This window comes from Falco rusticolus, chromosome 2 (assembly GCF_015220075.1).
Source record: "Falco rusticolus isolate bFalRus1 chromosome 2, bFalRus1.pri, whole genome shotgun sequence".
NCBI lineage: Eukaryota > Metazoa > Chordata > Aves > Falconiformes > Falconidae > Falco > Falco rusticolus.
Window position 1 is genome coordinate 63407711 of NC_051188.1, and position 26503 is coordinate 63434213.

Consider the following 26503-nt stretch of genomic DNA (forward strand, 5'->3'; position numbering starts at 1 on the left):
TTGTAAGTGATGCAGGAAGGAAAGCATCCATCGTGAGGTAAGAGGGTTTGTTGGTCATACAAAATTATCCAGAGCTATCTGAATTGAAACCCACTGCAGAGAGCTGCAGAAGGATCTCATGGTACCTATTAACTGGAAATAAAGTCAAAGATTAAAGTTGGTGTTATTACATTCACGGTAATTCACACAGGGAAAACAATCTTAACTATATAAATATATGCAATGCTGGGGCCTCCATTTCCTCTAGCCGCGTAAGAAAGATCTGGTAGTGTGTTGAGAACATCAGTTCAGTGTTAAGTAGTAAAGAGACTCTTGGTAATTCCTGGAGAAAGAAGGCAGCACAAAACAGGGTACATCATTGCACTATAAATTTATGGTGCATCATCTTTTGATATATTGTCATCTCATCTGAAAAGGTTATAGGCAAAATGAAAAAGAGGTACAGAGATAACTAGAATCTGCTGTATAGATCGACTTCATAAAAAGTACTGAACAGAATATGATTCCTCTGCTTGGAGAATAGATGATTGAGGAGAAATATGATATAGCTCTGTGAAACTGTGTGCTGCATAAAAAAAATTATTCACTGTTTCTCACAGAACCAGGGGTCACCAAATGAAACAGAGACAGTAAACAGAAAGGAATGCTTTTTTACGCAGTGTGTGTTGAATTTGCGGAGCTCATTGGCAACGAATGTTGTAGAAGTCGAAATCATAAACAGATTCAAAAATAACAAAACAAACTAATAGAGGGCAGGCAGTCAAGGGCTATGGAAAACTGATGGGCAGATACAGGGTCTGGCTGGGGCAGCCAGCTGGGCAGGAGCCAGCAGCGAGCCCTGGCAGCAGAGATGGCCAGCAGCATCTGGGGCTGCATCAGCAGAAGCCCAGTGAGGAGGTTGAGGCAGGGGTTGTCCCTTCTGCCCAGCCATTCATTGTTAGGCCACATCTGGGTACTGTGGCCAGTTTGCTGCTTCTCAGCGCAGAAAGGTGCTGACGACCTGGGGTGAGTTCAGCCCCATGATGCTCAGGGCTGGAGGGTGTCCCTGCGAGCAGCGGCTGGGGCAGTGGGGCTTGTCCAGCCTGGGGCAGAGACGGCTTCAGGGGCACCTCACAGCCACCCCAGTGCCTACGGGGAGGGGATGGGGAGGGGGCAGCAGGGCAACAAGGTACAGCAGGCGTGAACTGAAACGAGAGGGGTTCAGGCTGGGTGCGAAACCTCTCCCCCGTGAGGGCAGGCAGGCCGGGGGGTGGGCAGAGGGACCGGCTGCCCGGGGGGGTGGGCAGGCTCCATCCTTGGGGGGTTTCAAGACCCACCTGGGCAAAGCCCTGAGCAACCTGGTCTGATCCCACAGCTGGCCCTGCTTGGAGCAGGGGTGCATGAGGGACCTCCTGAGGTGTCTTCCAACATGAATTGCCCAATGATCCCACCCTCTGATCCTAACTCCTTTAGATAGAAATTGTCAGAGGTGAGAAAGCTGTTATCAGGGAAAACATGATACTGCATAAGATTGTCCCTCAGTCAGTCTCTATGCATATTTATTATTTTATATGTACTCACAAAGAAATAAATATAGGCAGTAAAAAAAAAGTAAATTCAATGAAAAATGGGATTCTGGAGCACAATCCCATTGAGAAGAAGCCCCGAAGCCAGAGAGTGACCTGAGCCTTATGACAAAATGAAACTGTAACTGCACTTGACTCATGGCTACCCCGCAGAGCTATTGCAAGGGAAAGAAAGTAGTTTAAGGCACCCAGTCCACCTGTGCATCCTCAGCTGGTTCCTTTTGCAAGCTCCTATTACACAGACAATTAATCCCACCTGCCCCAGGGCTGCAGAGGTGTCAATGAAAACCTTCAATGCCCTGCATGGTCCTGAATGCACTCGGTGATGCATGAAGCAGAAGAAAATCAAGTTCAGACCTATGGTCCTAGCCTGAATTTGTAGGGTTTGTGGCTGACAAAACCTAGCACAGAGGCTTTCCAGAGCGACCCGAGGTACTGGATCTGTAGCACAGCAAGCACAGATCTGGCAAGGCCATTTTTTACCTGTTTTCAGCCTAGAACCACATTTTGGTACTTAGCGAACTCCCCAAAGAGGCTGCAAGTGGCAAGTACAGTGAAAGAGCTGTTGGTTATTTTGCGGTCCCATGATGATGTTTCATAAAGGTCCATGGTGCCAGGAGTGGGCTGGTGGCTGCCAGCTGCAGGGCAGGCAGCAGCGTGCCTCTGGTGCAGAGCAGCCACTGTTTGGACTGCGTGTTGGGAAGGGTGTGAGAGACTTTCCCAACTGTTGACGACAGAGAAGTCTCTATGGTGCTCAGTAACACCCATCTTTTTATCATCTTCTGGTATAAGAAGGACAAACCAACTCTTCCATGAAGTACTAGCCAGATGCTGGCAAACAGGGTTGTTTTGCTCATGTAATAGGGCTCTCTGAGACAGTTCTGTTTTCATGAGCCATTTCAGGATGATGCATGTTCATTTTTACCCCCAGGTAGATTTTAGGTACAACTGGGCTTTCCCATCACACGTTGCACCTGAAATCTAGATGTAGCACTACCACCGGTTATATCTTAGTCAATGCCTTGTTCCACTTTGTGTAAGAGCTGAGGAACAAGCTTAAAGCATCATATTTTTCTGTCCCTACACAGTGATGCCTGACTCCCTAGGGCAAAACATTACACTTCCAAGTTAATTGGTATAGATGTTTCCAAAGTTTGGTACTACAAATCAAGCAAGAAATTCATTTCAGAGTGCAGGGGCTCCATACTTTCTCTCCCTCTCAAGTCAATTCCAAATGCTCCGCTCTACAAGTTTCTCTTCTTTTCAATTACAGTTCTCCCATGGTAGTAAATAAATTTGTTTCAAGCACACATGTTTCTCTTCTTTTCAATTACAGTACCCTCTCAAGTAATTTAATTTCTTTCGAGTCTTCAATTCACATCCAGCTTTCTCTCCAACAAATATATACATCAGGTAGCAGAAATACATCCCAGGCTCTGTCTTTATATTGAGGTTTTAGAAGGTGAGTTTTGTCTCCATTACCTCTGAATTGACTACAACCTCTTTACAGGTTCAGCAAGAGGTTCAGCAGACCAAAAAACAGGCGAAAGCTGCAGAAGTGGACTTTCATCTGGGCCATCTCCTTTGGTTCCAGTGGCTGTCCTAATCCAGCTGCAGGAGTAATAGGAGTGCCGAGTGTCAGAGCTCCAGCCTTATTTTGATAGAAATCTATTCATTTCAATTTGCAGCAATAGCTGATGTGATAGTGAAATTCTATGAAGGCTTCATCATCAGCTGTTTCAGGCTGATATTTATCACCCTCTCGTCTTCACAGAGTGTTAGAAGATGTGCAGAAAGATAGGGCTTTAGGTACACGTGAGGGATGGATGGAGGGCTGAAGGAACCGGAGGTCAAGGGCTTCCTTGGGGTTGAGGCTGGGGTGATCCGTACAGCCTCTGGTTGCTCTAGGACCCACCAGAGGTGTATCACAAAAGACTGGAGGACAAAGCAATCTACCAGTATGTGTACTCTGTCCCTCCTGTGAATATACACAGGACTGAGGTGACCGTTTAGATACCTTCCACATGTGCAATACTGAATATTCAGAAACTGAAATGTGCAGGAAAGTGCACATAAATTCATTGTGATAGGGGCTGACCTAAACTGCCCACATAACAATAAGGGATTCAGGCAGCGAGGCGATGCGTGGTCCTCACAACACAGCGAGGAGATATGTGGTTGGACTCTGGTGTATGTGTAAATTCATCCAGTTGAGTTAGCAGCTTGCTGAACAGGCAAAAATATTTCTCTGATGCTTTACTACAGCCACCTGTCAGAGGATGGGTAGAGCAGTCAATAATCTACAGAGGTCCCCACAAGAGGCTTCCTCCTGCCTTGGTTCATTTAATCACAGCAGCGAGAAAAGATGATTCAGCCTTTCATGAGAACTATATAAAGGTTATGAAAGCGAGAGACAGACCTCCTCAGTCAGCTGTCCTGAGCTGGCATGATCTGCTCTCCACAGCTCGTAGCTGCGGGCCAGGATGCTGCAGTGTGTTTGGGGTCCCTGCCCAGACCCAAGCCCCGGGCAGGTGGCTGAGTGCATCCCCTCTCACGGCGCCAGGCAGCTTGGCTTCAGTGCCTGTGCTGGAGAGCCACCACCGGTTCCTGGTGGCCATGGGAAATAGGTGTCCACACTTGCTCTCATTTTGGACATTAAAATAGAAAACGTATTTCTATCTTCAGTCTCCTCAGCTAATTGCACTTCATTTCTCTCTGGATTTGGCTTTTACGTGTACCCCAACTGACACCTGCTGTTTTTATTTATTGAGTCTGTATCTGATGAGATTCTGCTTTTTTCTTCTTCTTTTCCTCCCCATTTCACTGTACTTGCAGTTCATTCAGTAGCTCCCTGATTTGATAGCTCTGTTGTGGGATCTGGCACAGTGCTTAGTCTGCCTCCTTCCCAATACCATACTATTTCCTTACAAAGTCTTGTTTTCCTAACATCCAAATTGTGCAGAGGGGCCCGCATGTTCCCGTGGTCCATGTGCTCTAAGGCACAGCAAATTGCTCTTTAGAAGAAGCCCTCCATAGTCCCCTGTGCAAGCCGAAAACGCACCCTTGGCACGGTGCCGTTCCCACTGACAGTACAAAGTAGTCTCGGGGAGAAGGTTCTCAAGAGGGCACAAGAGCTGATGTGCACAGTGGAAATGTAGGTGCAACTACAGACCAGCTCAACCAGTATGCTCAACGTGTAGCATTCTGTGAGACAAAAGCCTCCCACATTTTAAATGCCACGCGAGGCACATGCTGAGCTCCCCTTCCTACGATGTGCAATGATTAAAATCCTTCAGAGATTCCTAAATACACCAAAACCCACCTCCCGCCATTCGGAGCAGGCAAGGCACTCGCTGTGTGGGAGTGCACGGACTTTCTGCTCGAGAAAAGTGTTTGCTGGGGCCTCATTAATTGCCTTCCCTACTTTGCTTTTGTCTTTTTCCATTTTTCCTCTGTGTCAAACGTCTGTTCTCACAACCCTCTCCCATTTTACCCTCCTCACCGTTGAGGAGGCACTTTGATTTCATTGTGCCAGCACAGCTCCTTGAAAGCCTCAGTGGTGGAAATTATGGGAGTGACTGGAGCTTGCTTTTGACCTGCTACAAAACACCCACCTACTCTTTCCTGGCAGCCCCCGGCTTCTGCTGAGCAGGGGAACTGTGCCTTGTCAGCAGCCCAGGGAAGGGCTGGGGAACATCTCCTGTTTGTCACAGGCAACTGGGAAGACACAGCTGTGCTGCATCTGGCTAGGAAGAGCCACATGGGAGGGTAGGAAGAACCTTGGGGCTGAAACACTGAGAAGGGGCAGAGAGACAAAGCAGCTGTTGGAAGGGATCTTTTGACGTCTTAGCTGGTTATCCTCTTTTTCAGTCCTGTGTGGATATAGTTACACCTTTCCAGGTGGGAAGCTGGATGTGGAGCCTGCTTCTCACTCCAGAATTTTCCTGCAGATTTCAGGCTTTCACAAAGAGGTGAACACCCAGCCCTCGCCAGGACTGAGACCTCCTTCCCATCAGCTGGCCCTCTGTCAGCCCTGCACCTCCCTAGCTGTGCAACCTGGGGCTGATTTCTTAAGCAGTTTTTTTCCTTGTTTTGTTCTGGTTTCTTTTTCCCCACAGATTTGGAAAAAACAGTTTTGGCTTCTCCCTTTTTTTTTTTTTTTTGCCGGTGCGTCTTCATTGTCAGTTGTAGGGTGCTACCCATGCGCTGCACATCCTCACCGAGCCGCGGAACAGAGAGTCCAGGGGAGATCTGGGAGCAGAGCTGGGCTCCTGGCTGCGGACAAGGAATGGTGTAACGATAGATGGGGAACCCTACGCATTTGTGTTGACTGGGAAGTCAGAATCCGGTCTGAAAATGAGACTTGAGATAAGGTAAAGGAGATTTTTAGCCTGACATACTAGAGGAGCGGGATGTGGAAGAAGGCTGTTCTTAAATGTATAATAAATGAATCTTTTCTTGCAAATAATCACAATGGGACACAATCCACAACAGTCATATTAATCAATATTTTCAAACATGTTCCTGTGAAGAGTGTGTAGAAGAGGAGGAGAAAAAACTACATCTCAGCGTTTCTGCCACCAGATGTTGGTGCTGCTGCATGCCACAGCTTTTGGTCCCATCATACCATGGAGTACAGAAGTCCAGGGTTATAGTTTTAATTTCTTAGTGTTGTGCTGCTGCTGTGGGCCCACCTGTGAGGAGGAGCTAGGCAGATCTCACCCTTACGGGAGGATGCCCTCAGCGATACACTGATGGTGAGTGCCAAAGAAGATGCTGCAGGGCTGGAAGGCAATGCCTGGAGAAAGCTCAGACAGCAGCAAGCATCCAGCTGCGTAACACACTGAGTGTACTCTTCACACTGCTAGCAGGGGGCACGTAGGGTTGGACACTTAGATGAACGAAGAGGTGGGGATGCAGGAGGGCACAACCTCCCCTGATGGCCCCCAAGCCAGCGTACAGCACTCCCAGCACAAGGGCCAGGCCAGGCAGTGAGGGTCCCCACTTCCCAACATCCCAAGTGCTGAAGGCCAGGCTGGATGGGGCTTTGTGAGCAGCCTGGTCTAGTGGAAGGTGTCCCTGCCCATGGTGGGGGGTTGGAACTGGATGATCTTTAATGTCCCTTCCAACACAAACCATTCTACGATTCCCTGAAGGCACTGAGGACCTTCTTGTCCAGATCTCCTCACCTCCTCACAAAATTTGGACTTACTGTGTATACAGTATTTTGTGTATCTTTCAGATACTTTAGTGATACACTGACACACCAGACATGGTAGCAGATCACTTGGAGTTTGGAGGCCTTCTGATACCTGTCAGTCCCCCATAGACCTCTGCTCCTAGCCATGAGGAGCCAGGACTTGCAGTTCCTCATGCCCACCTTGTGCTTAGATTAGGCAAATCTATTTGTTGCTTAAGCAAAAGGGAAACCAAACATCTGTATCAGGTAAAATGGGCACTGCGTGTTGTTTGCATCAGGTGTGGACTTTGGCCTTTGGAAAGCAAATGGCTGTGAAATATGTAACTGCTCTAGTTCTGGAAAGGTTGTACCTTGCTGATCATAGCACACTTTGGTCTTTGCATTTGCTTTTTCCTTTTTTCCCCCCTTACTACTCATTCTGCTGCTCCCAGAAGTAATATACCTGAAGAGAGGTATGTACAAGTCTATACAGGTTTGAGAGTATGTGCATCAACTGGTGTCAGGCACTGTCCTGGAATGCCATTAAATTAAACAACATTTCTGGGTTCATTCCTTCTCATTCAAAAATAGTTTTGCTTTATGATCAGTCCATCCTTTGCAATTTTAAGTAGTTTTCCTGTTGGAACCAGGGTGATGATATAGTATGTCTGAATTTATCCAGTGCCTGGATAAATCGCTCAGATTCAGTATAAATGAATTTTAAGGCCAGCACCTGAATTTACACAGATTGGGAGCACATCTATACTGAAATCTTTCAATGCTTTGCATAGTAAGGGCTCTACAAGAGACAAAGGACAGCTATAGGATGGCTCGCCTTATTCATAAGAATTTAAAAACTCACTAACAATAATAAAATTGTTGGTGTCATCTGTGGCAAAGAAGTTACTTACTTTGTTCTCAGACTGAGTATTTTCATTACCTCATTTTGCTGCTTGGCCTGTGTTCCTCTCCTGGTTCCTGAAATCTCTGGATTTCTCATCCCTGGATCTCATCTTGTCTCATGACTGGACTTTTTGGATGTATCTTTATATACTGGAAAATCTCTGGTGAGTCCTTGAGAACCTGTGTCTCAAAGAGCCGCCCATATCAAGGATGCTGCCTTCCTGCTCCTTTCACCTTACTGCTCGTCTAGTTTGTCCGTCGTTTTCTGAACTTCTTCCAGGATGAGGCAATCATGTTTGTGTTTGCTCTCTTTAGCCTCACACTACGCAGCTGTCCTGTGCAAGAGGTCACCTGTGCGTATCGCAGTTCCTTCACTCCACAAATTGAGTTTGAGGGACGATGTTATCCTCCTGTCTTTGAGTTCAGCAGGATTCTTCCCTCAGCCATTCTGCCTTTTACTGTCGAGGTCACGGCAGGCTTAACCACAGGCAGAGTACCGAAGAACTGATAAACAGGGCTTATTATGTGGGGCTGGGTGCCATGCTAACCCAGTTACAGAGCTCCCAGCTGCCACCCGCCTGGCTGGGGGCTGTGCAGTGCTGCTCTGAGCAGCGTACCCGCACCTTGGGGAGGGCAGGGCTGTCACGGCTGATGTGCCCACCGAGACTCCATCATTCCCAGCAAGCAAGGCATAGCACCGGGGACTGTGAGGGGCTGCTGGTCCCAGGGTGGGGAGGGGTGGTCTGCCAGGGGTGATGATCCCCTCCGCCCATGTGGCAATAATTTCTTTACGCAAGTGTTGGTTACCGTCAGTGATGCCAACCTGCATCTGCAGAATGATGCTTCAAGATGAAGAGTGAAAATCTATCTGGAAAATGGTGACAGTTTCTAATATGACAGTGTCCAACCCATCAGCTAATGGAAGACATATCTGTGATTTGTCAAAACTAGGATTTCAGCTGAAAATGCAGATTTGAAATATTAATTACAAATATAGTCCAATAAAAGAAGTTAGCCATTTTATCAGCTACGGTATATATACAAAAATACTGAGGGTTTTATATTTCCTAGAATTCACAGAATTTTCTCCTTGGGCATCATATTGTTGAGAGAGTTGCTTGATCCCAGGAACTACCATTTAAGTGCTTTTCTGCATCACAAATATACTTCTTACTTGGTTCTTCTTACATTGTGTACCTACCTGATTTTTACAATTTGCCCTTTTGGTACTGATTTTTATAAAACATGTTCTATTATACAATATGTCAAATAGAAAACCAAATAAACTGAGATTCCAGACTATGTGCCTAATGTTGTTAAGACTTGATCCTACCCACAACAGCTTTTAGAAACAGTGAAAATAAAAGCAAACCATCCCCCACTTCTCCTCCCCCAAACAAAACCCAGCACAAACCGCAGACACTATTAAGTTTGTGGTTGTCACAGGAAAGCACACGTGTCTTGGGTGAGATCAAGCTGCCAGCTAGCACTGAAAAACAGTGCTTGACCTTTTGGTAACATCAAGAGAAGAGCTCTATCAATGTGTGGTATTTCCTCTGTAGTAAGACTACATCCTGCTTTTGCAGGAAGGGAAACTCAGGCTAACTAGTTTTTCTTCTTTCACTTAGAATTCTAGCCTGGCAAGAAGAAATATGATTAATACTATGCAGCTGGGTATGGTGTTCAGCTCTAGGTATTCGGCTGTTTTCCTTGTGGAACATTGCTCAGGCCAGTGGTTGAGCAGGGGACTCGCCTGCAGTGCCGAATGCGTGTCTCCTCGCTTGCGCTTCAGCCAGTTGAGGCCAATTCCTACCGATTCGGAAGCGGTTATCAAGTCTTGTGTGTGCAGCTGAGTCACACAGAAGCAACGAGAAGTTACTCGTTAAAACTTGAGCTTTTTGGAAGGAGAGAGGATGCCTGACTTTTCTTCTCATCCCACAGGTAACACTCACTATGCTTTTTGGGGGGGTTATGATTTTGAGTGTGGCAAAGCTTTTAATTTGGATACGTACTCCAACCATATGGTACTGTTATGAACTATTGTAGTGTTATTTTTTTTTTTTAAAATATGACGGCCAGCTATGCTTTTAAAATAAACCATCTGCTTTAAAGCAGAGCTCTTTTGATCCTTGCCTGTGAACAGCCAGTCACCACTTCGAGACAGGAAACTCTGGGAATGGAAGGAGAGGTGTGAAATATCTGGGAGTCATTAAGCAGTGTAGCAGAAATGTAGTTACCAGTTGCCAGGAATAGTAAACCCTGCTTACACAAGACTGACTTTTTTCTTTTTTCTTTTTTTTTTTTTTTCCTTTTTTCTTTTCTTCCCTTGGTTTGCCTGGGTCTCAAAGATTTCCTGCCCGATGGATCTGCATCCCCCAGGCCAGTGGCAGCAGTGAAGTGGGATGCTCCCAGGGTGCCATCTCCCTCTTCTGCTGCAGTGGGATCGCTGCAGCTCTTGGCAGTGCCCAGCACAAGGAGCTTCCTCTGCCCTGCCTCTTTTTATCCCTGTAGGAAATCTGCAAGGCTGCTCCACCCCCAGCTCACCTGCCCCCAAACCAAGGCATGCAGGACCTCCTCCCTGGAGCATCAAGGAATTCAATTTTAGCTGTAGCTTTGCATGAAACCATACCTGAGAGTTAGAGGCAAAAACCAAGAAAAAGTCGCTTATTAGAATGCCAGAGACGGTGGGGTTCTTTTGTCACAAAGACCTCTAGAAAGCTCAATTAAAGAATTTCACTAGGGTAGTAGCCGCCCTGGAGAGAATGTGTTGGGATCTGAAGATGCCGGTGGGAAGCTGCAGCGTGTCACACCCAGTGGCAGCAGCAAGGGAGGAGTGGGCCAGCTGCCGCCCCCTCTGCTGCCCGTGCCCCACGTGCCCGGGAGACCATGCGATGCGGACATACCGCACTGGCGATGCCAGCATGGCACGGCAAGGTGGGCAGGACTGTGCTGGTGAAGGACCAGTTTTGGTTCTGGGTGGGGTTTTTTTGGTTGTGCTTCCCCCCCCTTGAAGCGTGTAGTTTTTCATCGACTGGAAGAAACTTGCTGGACAGAAAGTAAGGGGAGAGGTGTGCAAGGCTGTACTTCGGAGAGCGTGCGTTACTCATACAAGCTTGTGCCGTAGGTTGGTTCCAGCATATGGGAGAGCCGGGATTCCTTTTTCATTCCAGGTTTGTTTTGTGCTCAGGACTTGACGTTTTGCGAGGCAGCTCTTTTGGATGTATTACACCGGTAAGCAGAATGGCAGAAGCTCCTTAGTGGTTTGTAACTTGGCTATAAATATCAAGCTGGGGTTCAGTTTCAGACTGCAGACGGATGATAGTTGTTAGAGGTTTAATAAAATAGACTTACAGCCAGTCTTTTGCTAGCTTACGGAATGCCAGTCTGAATAAGGAGCAGGATTTCAGTCAGGTGCAAGACCAATGTTCAGGTAAGTTCACAGGGTCTGAAAGCGTTTGCAGTGGGTCTTGAAGCCAAGCAGCATCTCATCTTAATCTAGAATATATCTCAACTGACAGCCTGCTTTCATTGTTGTTGTAAGTTCAGGCTAATGTTTTATCTGGAATCAGAGGATCAGTTGTTAGCAGTATTAATGACTGTAACCATGTACGGAGTTGTGCAATACCTCCCTTTTCCCTCTTCCAACACTGCCAGACTTCAACTCCTTCATCAGAAATATTCTGTATCAAAACACTGCCTGAATCTGTACTTGTTAATATTTCTGCCAAAACTTCGCAGATGGGTTTTGAAAAGCAAAATAGGAAGGAAGTTACGTTTGGGGGGAATTAGGACAAAACCATCTACCTAAGCCAGAAAAGAAATCAACTGAAATTTCAGACAAAACATGTGTGTAGAAGTGCTTTTTAAAATAAAACAGTAAGCTCTCTCTTTAAATTTGAAATACAGTGTCTTCCAAGGTATTTTTAGGTGGAAAGATGTGAAAAGCAAGTGAATGCAAACCAAGCCTACACCAGTTGTAAAAACCTTGCCTTATGAACACAGTGTAAGTCTTGTCATTGTAAAATTACGTACTTAATTTTTTACCATCAGAATAGACACATGCAAACTTCACTGTTACCCAAAGAAAATCCTTTAGGAATCCGTTTATAGCCATGTACGTAAGATGGCAGTGCTTATTATAACTACGAGTTGCTTGGGTTTATTTGAAGAAGCACAACAAAGCATATGTAGCAAGCTTGGCAAATACTAAAACGATCCCCAAAGCAAACGCTACAACAGATTTAAGCTAACATCTCATGTTAGTATGATGGCAATAGCACATGTGCCTCTGGGCGCTACATGGGCAAATTAAATTGTCCAAGAACAGGGCCTTGGTGCCGTTGTTCAAGCATGAGCCAGGCAGTTTCTGCATGCCAGAAACAGCTTGTTTCAGGTGAGACTTGGTCTTGTAAGACCCTGTGGAGTTTTGCCGGACTGGCCAATTAATTTGCAAAAGGACTGATTAATATTCCGATCAGCACTACTCGCAATCTGAATACACTGTATATTCTATGCAGACAGTGAACCACATAGAGCGTGAAGTCTATTTAAAACACCGACTTCTCTGTAGTCCGTAGAAATTTGCCTAAAAATTTTCGAAGGAGACTAATTTTCATGAAAATCAGAAAGCCAGTATTTTAACTCATTTTTGGAGTTCAAGGCTGATATAATCCTTCGTATGCAGACTATCCGGTATGTGTTTCTGTAATTCAATCAAGGACAACTTAGTGGGCTTCCATATACTGACAAAATCAAGGAATTCCACAGTTGCACCAAAAAAGATTATGGAGGAATGTGACTTTAAAACTATTAAAGACTTGCTCAAGTTGCCAATAAAATAATAATATCTAAACAAAATATTCAGATACAATGTGTTTATTTTTTTTTTAATCCAATTTGTAAAGGTCCCTTTTTAAACAAAACAAGAACAGAAAAATCAACACAATTCAGAGGGCTTATCTCATTTACCGTATTCTTCCCCACTCTTCACTTATAACACAAAGCAGCAACTTATATTATTAGTGCTCATATAGTGCACTTATATGAATTTTGATTTGTGTATTAAGCTTTAAATACAATGGTTTTTCTGTGAGTATAGCCCAAAGAGTACACAACATTACATTTCCAAAGCATTATGTTAAAAAAAAGGACAACAGATGTATATCCAAGACAGTTAAACTCAAATATTTTGACTTGGCAAATTCTATAACAAGTAACAGCAATTTTAAACTGCGTACAAAGCAGAACAGTGCCAACATGCCTCTGGTCTGTGAGCTATGGTAAAATATCAAGCATACATATAAAGGAGAGAAGCCAAAGAAAACCGCCACAAATTCAGAGCTAACCTGAGGCACACTCGACTGCGACCAAACGAAGGCAGCCCACTTTCTCACTCGATAATGCAAAGAGCCTGACAACAACGAAAAGCACTTCTACCCTACAGAAAGTGAAACGGTAACTCCTTCCAATTTTGTATCTGTGTTTTTAAACAACTTCAAAAAATTTAAAGATGAACATCTACTTATGCCAAACAAATGTACAAACTATAAAGTCAGAGAAGCTCCAGAAGATTGCCACTTTCAACCTTGCATAGTGATAGCTGGCATTGATATTGCTACCATAGCTTCAGCAGAAGATATGGAAAAGAAAAATCTTTACTTCTAAGTGATGCACATACGTAACGTTTTCTTCACAAAATTCAGTTAAACATTGTTTTAATAAAAGGGAAAACAGCTCTAAAAAGGGAAAGATAGTGTTCACAAGCTTAGAAATAAAAAAATACAAAACCGAAACATTCCATAATAAAAAACCTAAAATAATAAACATTCCATCATAACAGCCCTACTTTATCACTAAATAAGCCCCATACATGCGACAAACTACAACTATTGTATAAGGCTGTCAAATTAAAAGGTTTACTTTTCATATAAACGAAGTGTAAAAATAGCAGTAAGTTGCAATCTTCAAATCTAATGCTGTGAGGATTCTGTCCCCCCAGTTTCATTTGGTAGCAATTTCAATATGGATTTGATATAAAGGTCGTTCATTTAGGAACCGTGATACAAATACATTGTGCCTAGGACAGTATTGTCGTATCTCTGTTCAACCTTGACCGAATTGGAATGCTCAACGACACTACTAAGTTCAGGGATGCTTTCAGCAGTATCCCCAAAACCATGGTAGTGTCCATAGTGCAAAGTATCGCCAGGGTCTTCCACCCATGAGGGCCGGTTAGAAACACAGCTACTCGGGCTGCCATTCAGATGTAGAGATCCACACATATCGGTGGAATTATTCATGGCTTTTTCTGGTTCCTCGGTGCCACCACTGGTGTGAATTCGATGCCTGCTGGGAGAAGTTATTCCGGGAATTACTCCGTTAGGTGTTAAACACTCCTCGCGCCTGGCATCCATCCCACTGAGCTGTTGTGCGGTGGTGAAATCCAAATGTCCATTGATGGCACATCCATTTGTCAGTGCATTCAATATGGAGCTACTGCTATTCATATCTGCATTAAGAAATACACCTGTCACCAACAATTAAGAATAAATCAAAATACATCAAAATGTCTCCACTATACTCCGCTTATTTAAAAATGTTGCCGTACACAGCTTGGAAATGCAATCTACCCTTTCTGTATTTGTAACAATATAGGTAGTTCAAAGTAATGAGAACTGATTGCTTGTTATCTTGTAAGCTTCTAGCATGGATTCTTATGTTGAAAATGCAACTATCTATCTACATTCGATGTGTAAATATGCCTATATTAATCTTTGCAAACACAATGTGAACTTCTCAGAATTTTTTTATTTAACTGTACAAAGTAAGCGTAGCAGAAAACGTTCCGGGCAGTGTTTTGAAAAGTGGAATATAAGGTATCTTTCCACCTTAACTGTAACGCCCTCTTGGGATGAAAGATTATGTACACACAAGAACTGAGTATCTGTGAGAGAGTGAAGTGTTGTTGGTTGGGCTTTTTTTGGTTTTTTCAGCTGTAATTTATCCGTGGCTCTTTTTTCTTTTCAGTGGTAGCTTTCTCAGCACAATATACACTGAAATAGGTCAAATAAAGAAATGTTATGCTGAGGTGCTAATATAAAATGTTTCCAAGTTCCTTTATTCAGAAAGTACTTCAACTTAACTGGCAGCATGCTAGAGAACGTACTAGGCAAGTTTGTACTTAATGGTAAGTTTATAATAACATCTGTACAATCCACATGCAAAATGCCATACAATAGCAACAGCAGAGTGCACAGAAGACTAAAAAAGATTAGTAGTATGAAACAAAATTCTAAAAATGTGCATGCAAAAACCACTGACAACTGTTATAAAGCAATTTCTCCTTTGAATTTAGTAATTAGTACAACAGTTTTTATTTCCATAAGCAGATTTCATCAGTATGTCTGAGATGTACGCTTTTGCAGTGGTACTCAAAGTACTAGCACAAAAAATGGGTGATGTATTCTGCCTTAAAAATACCTAGCAGTAAAGGACATCTAAAATTTACATCTCTACTGGTAAAGATGAGTAAGGCAAACGTAGACACTGCAGACCTATATGGTGACATTTAAAGATTTTACATTCTGTTATTATCCTTGGATACATGCACATATGTTTATGTATACATGAATACGTAAACCTATGTGCAAAATAGGATTGCATTTACCGCCTGTTTCCAATTCAAGCCAGTAAGTCTGCTGGCAACTCCCCACATTTGTAAAACGCTGGGTTCCTGTTTAAGTGACACATAATGAGTACCACTGTTTGACAAGGAAGAATACGAAGTTTTGTCTCTATTAGTCTTTTGCATGGGTATTATCTGAAATATGGATTATGATACTGATACATACAGCAATACATAATGCCAAGAAATGTGTTCGATTTGTAACTCACTGGATGTACTAACTGGAGTTTTCTGTTAGTTCCTACACAAGTTGAAATAACGGTATCAGCTGAACTCACTAACCACAAACTCTTATTGAAAGTGGAAAAAAGAACCCAAACCCATCAAGATATCAAAGCTACTAATTCAGTGATGAAAACACACAGAAATAATTTAATATAGGGTTTATTAACTTAAAAGTGCAAAATTTTAACTGTTTAAAAATAAATCTTTATAGGCTGGCTTTGGCAAATCAAATTTATTAAAGATGGAACTACTGTTAGTTAATATGCAGAAGTAGGTAATGAATAGTTCTAGTGATAATTATAGAATGTTATTATTTGTTAAAAATTAGCACCTATAGTAATAGAGTATATTTATGAAAGACAATCATTTTTCCATAAATAAGAACACTTAGTAATTATCACTGGAAAACATCATAGTCTACGTTTAAAGTATTGATATATATGTATGTATATATTTATTCCTAATATATTAAAGTATCTATTAATTATCATTCCCTTTGGTGAATCTGATCTGTGGTACAAAGCATAAACATATGTATCACAAAACGGATTAAAGAAAGAAATTAATTTTTGAATGTAATAGTGCACTATCATAGTAACTCCATGCCTTTACCTACAAAGTACATGGAAAAAGCTGACCCAAGACAGTTTTAATTGAAACTCTATACACATCCTGGGGTTACCAAAAGAATCTTGATTAAGCAGCCCTTAAAAAACTTAAGAGCATTAATCTTCAGTAATACTAGTAACATTTTGACTGTTTCATGAAGATCAGTACAAACCACAAAAACTGTTTTCCAAGGTACTTTAGTTCCAAATACTAGTTTAAGACCTGTGATGTCAAGTCTTTTATTTACATAAAAAACCCCACAGCAGGATCCTGCACTTAAATCATTGTGGCTGAGCAAAGTCTGAAGACATGGTGTATGTCTAGGCTATTCTTTATAGTATTTGTTGAACTATTTTGAATATAGTTTCATTGTAACATGTTATTTTCAAAGCTATAAAAGCACTAAGATATGTTTCCCTATCGAGTCTTCTCATTAGCAATGAAATCTATTTAATGGAAATTAAATCAATAATTTAAATTATCTCTGAATTTCCTTTAACCTGAAATTATAGCAACTAAAAGCAAGGCACAACGTAATACAAGCCTCAGGTTAAAAGTGAAACAGCCATTGTGGAATTCTGTTTATCTGAAATAATAATAAACTGCTAATAAACCTTCTCTTTCACCATTAAAATATACTGTGTGAAACAGCTGATTTTCCATACCTACTAAACCCCAATATAACGGGTGTTACAGCAATACAAGTTTTCAAGACTCCAGACAACAATGTGCAAAAATAAAGGACTAAGTTTTATACTTAAATTAAAAATAAAATGTGCATTGATTCTTGCAACGACAAGGAGTTTGCATTGCCGAAACAGTGTATATTTCAATTTCTTTTGGTCCAACAGAAGAACTCTCCTGTTGTTTGGTGTCTTCAACCATTTGAATGTTGTTGTAGTTAACAGGAAACTGTCCACTCCCACCTGATACAACAGCAAACTCTCTATCAACGTGCATATTGTCAGCATCGTCCTCAACTCCTCCATTCATCATTGGTATTAAGCCATCAAAGCTGTAAACTGATAAAAAAAAAAAAAAGTCATGTTTAGTCACTGGTGCGCACTTGAAAACTCAGCCGAACAGACGACTATAAAAGCAAAAGCTTTTTACAAAGGAATGTAAATTTTTCATGTCTGAAAGCTTCTGACGTGCTTGAGATTCCAAATGCAGAGTAAGTAAATGCTAAGTACCTGCACATTCATTTTAATTCCTCAAAAATGGAGAATTACCAGTGTACCTACCAGACTTTGCACCTACATACCAAACAATTACTAGTCTGATATACTAATTAGGAGCAATTTAAGTTACTTACATTTAGGCTTTGCAGCTAGTGCTCCCGATAGATAAAAAGCAATCTCCACCTCACATTTGTCTACCGTGTCTGGACTGCTCCCTCTTTCACTCCCAAGGGCCAGTTCCCAGGAATCCACCCCCTGTTCATACCAGACCGCTACAGGGAACCCTTCAGGAGCTGAACGAGCAGATTGGTTTTCCAAGAAAAGCTGTCAAGTGGTCAGACTGCTGTGGGAAATACTTTAACATGCAAGATGGGCTTGACTCCACTACCTCTTGTATCTACCACCCAAATCACTGCTCCAGTACTACCCCAGCAGATCTTCTGCTGCTGTCACACTGATATTAACACGCCTTCCTACATACACTGCACACACTCTTAAGGTTACGTTATGAAGGGCTACTTCAGTAGACTGCAAGTCAGCTCTCATTACCTTGGGCACAACAGAAAGGTAGAAATTTTTGCAAACTACTTGTCTTTTAAAGAACTTTAAGCAATAGCTGAAGAGTTTCAGGGCCAAAGAGATTGCACAGTGCTTAAAGGAGACGGGGGCCCTTGATCAGTGGGCTTCAAACTACCCTGAACCAGGAAGGGTAAGGCGTTTTTTCTGGTTACCTAGAGGAATATGGAAGTGCAGTTTCAAGCTGGCCAGCTCAAGGGTACACCTGGCCATGCCTTCCACCCCCACCTCCCCACGCACATCTAAAAGCTGCCGTGCCGAGGCTCGCAATACCAACACCGTCGGTCACCGGCTGTGTACAGCAGGTCAGTGACGTGTGCAGCACGTACAGCACAGTGCCCAAGCCAGGCTGCCAAGGGCCACAACCCGAGGGGCTGGCACGAGGAGTGCCGCAGAGCCATGTGACCAGCCGGGCTGGTGCGCGCCACCCTCTTACCAGCCAGCCCAGGAAGCGGGATGGTATTTCTCTGACTGATTTCAGAAAAACAGACACAAAATCCAGCTCATGTTTCCAAGTCAAAATTAAAAGCTGTTTGGGGTATATTCTGAAAGTGGCCACTGTGTTAAGCTCAGGTTCAGCCTTTGGAACGCATCTTTGCATTACATTTGAGAAAGTGATCGGTGCAACTTAATTGTGAGGCCGAATGATTTTTTTAGTAACTATGCATCTAACAGCAGATATATGTGTGCATATACATATAATTTTAAGTAACCCCCACCCTCTGCTCAGCTTAGCTACCCGAGGACAAAGGGCAGGCTAAGTATTTCTCTTCTTCCAACTCTACTGCTTACAGGTTCTTGTAAGGGGCATATACTGTGCCTGGTCACAAGCAGCTTTTTTTCCAAAGCAGCATTTGTTTTAATTTGGGGTATAGCCATCAAAGCTTGACTCTTCCCTGCAAGTACAGCCTACCTGCACATTCTGAATATCTGGAATGTCCCGTGCAACATCTGAACAGGCCAGTGTGGTTTTGGCAAGGGCAAAATTACCACAAAATCGGGCTTGTTTTGTAAGAAGGCTAGCTAAGCATAAAGATGTACTGATGACTTCTCGTTACTCAGCTCTGTTTACAAATTGCCTTGAGAACAGTGACTCATTCTCACGCCAATAGACTTTTTACATTGACAGGGTATTACTGATGCTGATGTCTTTGAGGGAAAACACGTCAGATTAGCAACTTCAGCTTCTGCACATGGGATATATCTCTTCATTTTTCTGAAATCCCTCAAGCAAATGCAGCAAAGCTTTTGGCTTTGTTTGCAAGTGTTATAAAAATCATACTGGTAAAAAATTCAGATTACCTACTCTGATTGTTTCTGTAATTGCTTAGCTCTCATTTACTTGAGCATATTGTCTGTTTGTTTGCTTGATCCTACTTATCCACTGGGCCAACTGTTTCTGCTGAAAGGTAACGCAGATACTGCTATTTCATGACAACACGTAGAATAAAAAGAGCTAGCTCAGCGCCACTTCCACAGCCTGTGGGGAAACGCTACCTATTGACTAGATTGGAGCCATTTCCTGAAACTAAAAGGTTATGAACTCAGAAGGAACAGCTCATCAGAACAAGAGATACACATCTCTGACTTGAAGCAGCACCTCCTGGTAACAGAACACAGCATTGAAGATAGCCTTCTGTAGCTGTATACTGTATTTGGGCACCTGTATACTGCCTAAGTTTTCCTCATGCTATGTAGCTACTTAGGACATTATTTCTGAAAAGCAGTCTTGCACGGGCACTCTTCATCCTGAATTAGTTATCATTTAGACAAACCGCATAAAGTAACATATCCCATTTATGATCAGCTGAGTACCGCATAAGGGTCTCCAATAATAGTGTAGTTGAAATGGTGGCTGGATAGCCAAGCAAATACTGCAGGATGTCAATAGTGATGCAATTTATGTTGTCGATGTCATATTTAGAAACACTGTTTTGGTTTCAATTCCCCTCTCATTTTCTGGAATTATTTGGCTCACTGGAAGTCATACCTGTTAAAAACAATATAAACTTTAACTGGTGTCTTCAGTGACGACCTACAAAGTCCATTTCCTGATGCTACATGGGAAAAAGAACCAAGGTTTGAGTGCAGTGCTGTGTTCCTTTTAATAACAATTTAATGGGATGACCGACAGAAAGGAAGCAGAGGATATTCTCTGTCATGTTAGTCAAGGTATTTATTGATACAGCCATCAAAAATATCTATGGCATCATTGCTGGCAGACAAAAGCAGTAGTATCCTCAATACACAAGGATGAATCTGAATCCTTAAGGTTCATTCTAGACTTGCATCCTCCTGTAAGGTACCAGTTCTCCTTGGAACACGATCCTGGAAACTTAAGGTCTGTTAACTTAATGTCACAGACATAATCCCTCTCAACCTGAGAACCCTTTTTCCATTACATTTCTTTCATCCATCTAACAAGCCATTTTCAAGTTGTGAATTAATCCTGAAGTGGAAAATTAGCATCAGAACATCCGGGCATCTTTGTGAATTAAGGCAACATTATTTGGCACTCCTGAAGGGGCAGAAATCGAGGAAGGAGTAGAAGCTAATTTCAGCTCCTACTCCTCCACATATTATTCTTGGCATCATGTAACTTTAGCACTTTCTGGAAATAGAAGTTTCTGAAGATACCAAGATGATGACAGTGAGAATGAGATCTTGTGGCATGGAGTAACTGTATTCATCTGCTTCTTGTATTAATATGTAATTCAGATATGCAGGCGAGTTTGTCAATAATACCCAACATCCACTCTGAAAGGCTTTAAAATGTTTATTTCCCTTTCTCCGCAACAGTATCACCGCATCCCTTTTACCTCTGAGGTCTCACCTTCCGTTCTAGCCTTCTTTACTCCAGCAGACTCCGTATCTTCAAAGGATCTCTTTCGACTTGTCCCACCACTGAATGGATTGGGACCTGCATTCTGATGAACCCCATTTAAGGTGCCATTGCTATAGAAACGATTCAGGTGACAATTCTGGAGGTTCAAGAGAAACTGGGCACATTCTTGGAAGCCCTGGTTATGTGCAAGGTCTGCTGCTGTCAGGCCACTGGCATTTCTCAAGCTGTACAATGCAAAGAAACTGAATTACACTCATTCATCAAGCTAGCTTGCTCCTGCTGCTGCCCTTACTGACTATCTATCTGTTGCTGATGAGAGAAAACATACACTTAGCAAATTTCCATTAAGAAATTAGTTATCAATCTTAGTTTTATAACTAGCTTAACTTTTTGCACATATATCTGGCTTCTAAAGCAAAATTTGGGAGACAATACACTTTTAAATAAAATCAATATACTATGTGCCTTAAAAATCTCCATCTTCCTATTTAAGAGTCTCAAAATACTTTATTCTAAAATAGTCTGAAGTATCTGATCTTTACATAAACTTCAGACTAATTTACGCCTTGAATTTTACCATCTTCTGCAGTCTATTCTGCAATCTACTGCTTTAACTTGAGCAAAAGATCAAATACTCAAAACAAACTTAACATGACTTGGCAATTGTCCATGGCATTCTGGTTTCTAAGGTAACATCATCATCACTATTCTTCCTAACAATAAAATATATACATATATAGGAAAAGATAGATAAAAGATGCTATACTTAGTTATGCTTTGCTTTTTTTTTTTTTCCTTTTTTGTTTCTTGTTTCAAAGTGTGTGACATCATAAGTGCTGGGACTTGCTTTGTTACTTGAACCAAGATGCTTCCATGCATGAGAGAATAGCACCAGATTTTGACTATTCTAATGCATGAAGGAGATTATAAATGAAGTCAGGTAGGACTTGTACAGATGTAGAAGTTTCATTTGAAAAAAAGTGCTGCATCACATGCATTTACACAAACATACGGCGTATCTGTGCTTAGAAATACAGGCTAACTTCATAAGGAAGTGCATAGAAGTGGAGACAAGAGGGACAGAAATGACAAAACTAGATTGTGAAGTGAAAGATGCCAATAAATCTTTGCAAAGCTTTTTCACCTTTCCAGACAGATGTAACTACTCAGAAAACAGAATTTTTGTTTCTTGGCTAGATAGACAAGTCCATTACTTAAAAAAATCCAGAAACGGACCAGTCAGAGTAAGAATTCACAAAGATTAAAAGACCTGAATCTGTTGAAACTCATACGAAATAGAAAACTACTCACTTGAGCTCATGTGAAGAAAGAACAAAGCACAGATCTGCTTCCTAAATAAATGAGACTAAAAAAATAATTAGACACTGACTAGTACAGCAAGACTAATTCCGTAAATGGATACCGTCAGACTACATAGAAATTAGAAGATGAAATCAAAACACCACAGAATCGGAAAAACCACTAGGCTAGATCAGGGTTGATTTCATTCTGTACTCTATGTAATCACTTGAATACTAGTGAAAAATCCAGAGAACAGCAGCCACGAGTGGTCTAGAAAGTAAGATCTCAGAAGACTGAAAAACCTAGTTAGAAAAAATGGAATCTCAAGGTAGAGGTATGAGTTTTGAATACCTCAAAGACAACTGCAGAGAATAATCCATTCCGTTCATCCAGTGCACACAGTGTATGTACAAACTAAGGATATTTGAAGTTAGACATTAGGAGAAAGTTTCAGAGTATAAAGGTTGCCAAAACTCCAGAGGGTCCTCTTCTCCCCCTCATTTTAAGAGCAGATTACAATTTCAGAAATTCTGCAAAATACTTTCAATCCTTTCCCACGCTGAACTAGATAGCTTGTTGAGCCCCCCGCTAACCAACATTCAATGCTCTTTTGGTAGTTCTAATTTACTTGCGTAGCATATGGATGTAACACAATGCAACTACAACTTCAAAACCAGAGATTTCAACATATCCATTTTGGTCAAAAAGAATAGCTCAGTTCTCTGAAATCCATTTTACATTTGCAAGCCCCAAGAAGACGGTAAAGGAAATCTATATAACAGCAAATTAAAGTTATGGAAATATAAAAAAATGACCAGAACAGTATGGTGTTGACTGACTACCTCATTTAACAAAACTTCCAAGTAATTCCATTACTTCGCAAATGTTACTGGACTATAATTTTGCTTTGAAAAAAAGGACCATAAGACAGACTGTAGTTGAGTCACCACTTCCCAAAGGAATGTTAACGTAAGTTGCCAGAGGCATGTGGAGATGTACAAAGTAAAATGCAAGTGTCTAAGGCTACATGACCAAACTCTGGAAAAGAAAAGTTAAGTTTCCCAGAAACAAATGAACTTTAAGTCAGTGTTTGTCAGATTTTAAGATGTAACTGATTTTGATATTTTTAGATCTGTCCCCACGTCTTCCGGAACAGCTTAATTACAGGTAGGCGAAGATGTACGTTCTACAGGAGTATTTTGGAAGCACTGCCTAAGTTTTCAAGGGAATCAAGCACATCAGCTATAGCATTCTTACTTCTGAGTTTAGAAATCTCTCTCAAATATCTGAGCCTGAATTTAGCCTATCAATTACAAAAGAACATCCTGTATTTAATAGTAATGACAAAAAGAGAGGGGGGAAAAAAAAAAAAAAAGTCCAATCAGGTAAAAGACTACAAGACTTAGATGACTCTAGAAACTGGTTGGCTAACTGCTACGAAAGAGTTAAATACTGTTAAATCTCTCTGCTCCCTCTCAGTGAGAACATTTAGTGTATTTTCTACATCCAGTTGCCAATTTCCATTAATTTCATCAAAGTTTGTTATTCCGGGACTTTCAAATTTCAGTTAAACTGGTTTGCAGTCCAATACTAACGCGAAGGAGAACAGAAGTTGACAAAATTGGTACAAACTCTTCTCACTTTCTAAAAAACAGGCTAGAAAGATAAAAGACGTACTTTTACTGATTTTTCTACCCTTCTCTAGGAGAAAAAAAATCTTGTCAGTGGAAACACAGAAGGTAGCAAGAGCTAGCCATGCTATACTAGGCTCACCCTAACAAAATGCAAGTAATCAAAAAAAAAAATGGCTAACTCAGACACAAGCACAAAGTAGGAAAGAAAATGCTCTTAACAAGTATCACAATAGTTTTACCAGATTTGAAGAGCTTTAGGCATTTCCAAAATATGTAGAAATACTGCCATCACCATGTGGCTTCTGAGCGCATAAGAGAAAAATATAGTCTTATACAGACCTTTCTAGAAACCCTGAAGTACTTGAATGAATTATAGAGCTAGGGCATCTACTAGACCATTCTTTAGAAGTGCTAATCTGGACTTGAAGTACCCTGTTAACAGCAGTAGTTACAAGTTACTGGGAAGCCACCTTTCAGTGTATCTGCAGTGTATGGCCTACCTCAAATGCTGCCAATGTCTGAAAATGGAGCAGCTACCTCAGCTTAGTCCACGAGCTAAGAATATAAAAGCCATTAATGTAAACAGACTCCATTTCAGGAATGAGAACAGAAATGGTTCATTGCTCCAGCTACACATAAAGCTTAGAGGAGTTCCACCTCTTACGTGTCAATCCCTATGTCAGTCCTTGGTTATGAACTGCCATTACATATAAACTATCAAGCAAAAAGAAGGAGCAGTAACCAAGGACTCATTTGGCTATTACATAGACTATACATGACGTGGACTGGATGGTTAATAAATAAATAAATAAATCATCAAGCAGGAAACTCAAGAGGTAACCACTATATTTAAGTAAATTTTTAACTACTTCCGTTATTAAGTACTTCACTTTATCTACATAAAGAAAAAGGATAGGTAAAGAATATTAGAACTGAAACCGATTTCAAGACCTAGGCGATGAAAGAAGAGCAGTGAAAAAAACATACACCACTGGACACCACAGACAGAAATATCATAAAATTTCACATCTGAGTTTTTTTAGTAAGTTAAAAATCCCTTCAGTACTAGTTTTGATCTTCTGCCCTGAATACCTTGAAATAGCGGAAGCTCCAAAGAAGCTCAGAACACACTGTTTGATACTAAATCTTCAGGCAATCTGTTCTTTGTTACTGCTAATCATACAGCAAATATGACAGCTCTATTTCAGTAACTGCATTACTCAGAATTTAAAAGTGACTAAGGAAATTTCATGCAGGTTTTGTGGGTTTGGGCATGTCCCCCATCCCTCCCCCTTTTTTTAGGTTGTTTTTTTGTTTTGTTTGGGGAGTTGGGTTTTTTCCCCAACAAAGATGCCAGACTTGAAGAGAAGCTTATGTTTCTTTTCAGGGTTTTTCTCTAAGGTAGGCTACCTAGCTGAAACAAGCATAAGCAAATAGCAAACTACATAGACTGTATTTTTCAAAGATGATCTTATAAAGGAAGCTACCAGTAAGGAAGGTGTGGAAGGATGGAAGAAAGTCACATTAAAGAAAGTTACATTAAGGAAAATAAAATCAGACTAAGTCTTGAAAAGTTACATGCATTTTATGATTAGTCAGTCTTTTATTAAGTAGTACTAATTGACTTGGTGCAGTATTTTTTAAAAGGCTGGCTGACTAACTTTCAAAACTGACAGCTGTGCTCCAAGAACTTGATTCCCTGTCTCCAGTAAAAATGAAAACAAAACCAAAATTAAAACAAAACACCACCCCCACCCCCCAAAACCGGAAGACATATCTGAAGATAAGTCCAGCTATAGAACAGGTGGAAAAACTGAAGGACAGACACTGAAAACTAAAGCTCTGAAAATCCCATTCCCTTTTTGGCACCTACTCCAGACAGAAAAATACATGAAGGTTTGAACTGATGAAAAGGAGAGAAATTCCTTAACCTTGAGCAGGACTAAACACAGTTTTGGTACATGGTTGTAAAGTCAAGTGTCTCTGTGCTTAGAAAACAGATAAAAAATTTCCAAAGCAATTCAAGTCCTGTTAAGAATCTTTTGCTAGGCAGTATTGTTTTGCTTTATAGTTTACTCACTATTTCCATGTAATTCTTATTACTAAAACAAATTAAGAATCATGAAGCATGGTATTATTTACCCTCAGCCTTCTTGCAGTCTAAAATCCAGGAGCTGGGAATGATAAAGACATATTGTTTTCTTCAGCGTACAGAAGTGTAAGACGCTAACTCCAAAGCAGAAGACAGACAAATGTAACCAGAAAGATATATTTTCATATTACCAAGTTATTCTAAATAGAAAAAAAATCCTGAGAAAAGTTGAGGAAAGTCTGAATATGGATGAGTAGAAACAGATGATCTTGGAAGCTCCTTGACAGATGACATTTAACACTTGAGATGGTCTCTAGTGACAGGCATTTTATAAACAAACTCAAAACATGCACTGTTATTCTAACTTTTGTACATACATTTATTCACACACCTACAGTGCTTAGAACAACACTCTTATAACATGTTTTTCTTCCTCCATCAAGTGATGTCCACAGGCAGTCTTCAGATCTTGGTATGAAGAGGACTTTTTTTTATTTATTTATTTTAAAATGTTTTTTCTCCCTCTAGTTGACATCACCAGAACTCCCATTTTAAAGGCCCAGTTCAACTAAGAGTTCTGGTATCAGTTAAAGCAGCTATAAAGAGGACACTGATGAAGCACATGCTTTAAGATATTCCCTTCTTCTGAAATGCTTTTAAAAATGCTGACTGTGAGTTTAAATCAATTGTTATTCAAAACCAAAAGAA

At 41.4% G+C, this 26503-nt stretch overlaps 1 protein-coding gene and 1 long non-coding RNA gene across 6 annotated transcripts in view; one reads left to right on the plus strand and one right to left on the minus strand.

The window, feature by feature from the left end:
* The first annotated feature begins 9243 nt into the window (after window positions 1-9243).
* LOC119142635 lies at window positions 9244-12794 on the plus strand. The gene is made up of 2 exons (XR_005102364.1): window positions 9244-9588; window positions 9996-12794. It is a non-coding gene; the product is annotated as an uncharacterized LOC119142635 (long non-coding RNA).
* Window positions 12507-26503, minus strand: part of ANKRD10 (ankyrin repeat domain 10) — a 37958-nt gene continuing 23961 nt past the window's right edge. For 3 of the 5 annotated variants that reach the window (XR_005102362.1, XR_005102361.1, XR_005102363.1), the window contains 3 exons: window positions 20756-20991; window positions 17092-17187; window positions 13720-14155 (listed from right to left, as the gene is read on the minus strand). Coding sequence is in view for 2 of the 5 variants with exons in the window: in XM_037375747.1 (XP_037231644.1) it covers window positions 13695-14173; window positions 17092-17187; window positions 20756-20991 (811 nt within the window). In the remaining 3 variants the exon portion in view is untranslated. Of the gene's footprint in view, window positions 14174-17091; window positions 17188-20755; window positions 20992-26503 lie in introns of all 5 variants that reach the window. The other 2 variants (XM_037375747.1, XM_037375748.1) reach the window with 2 other exon arrangements.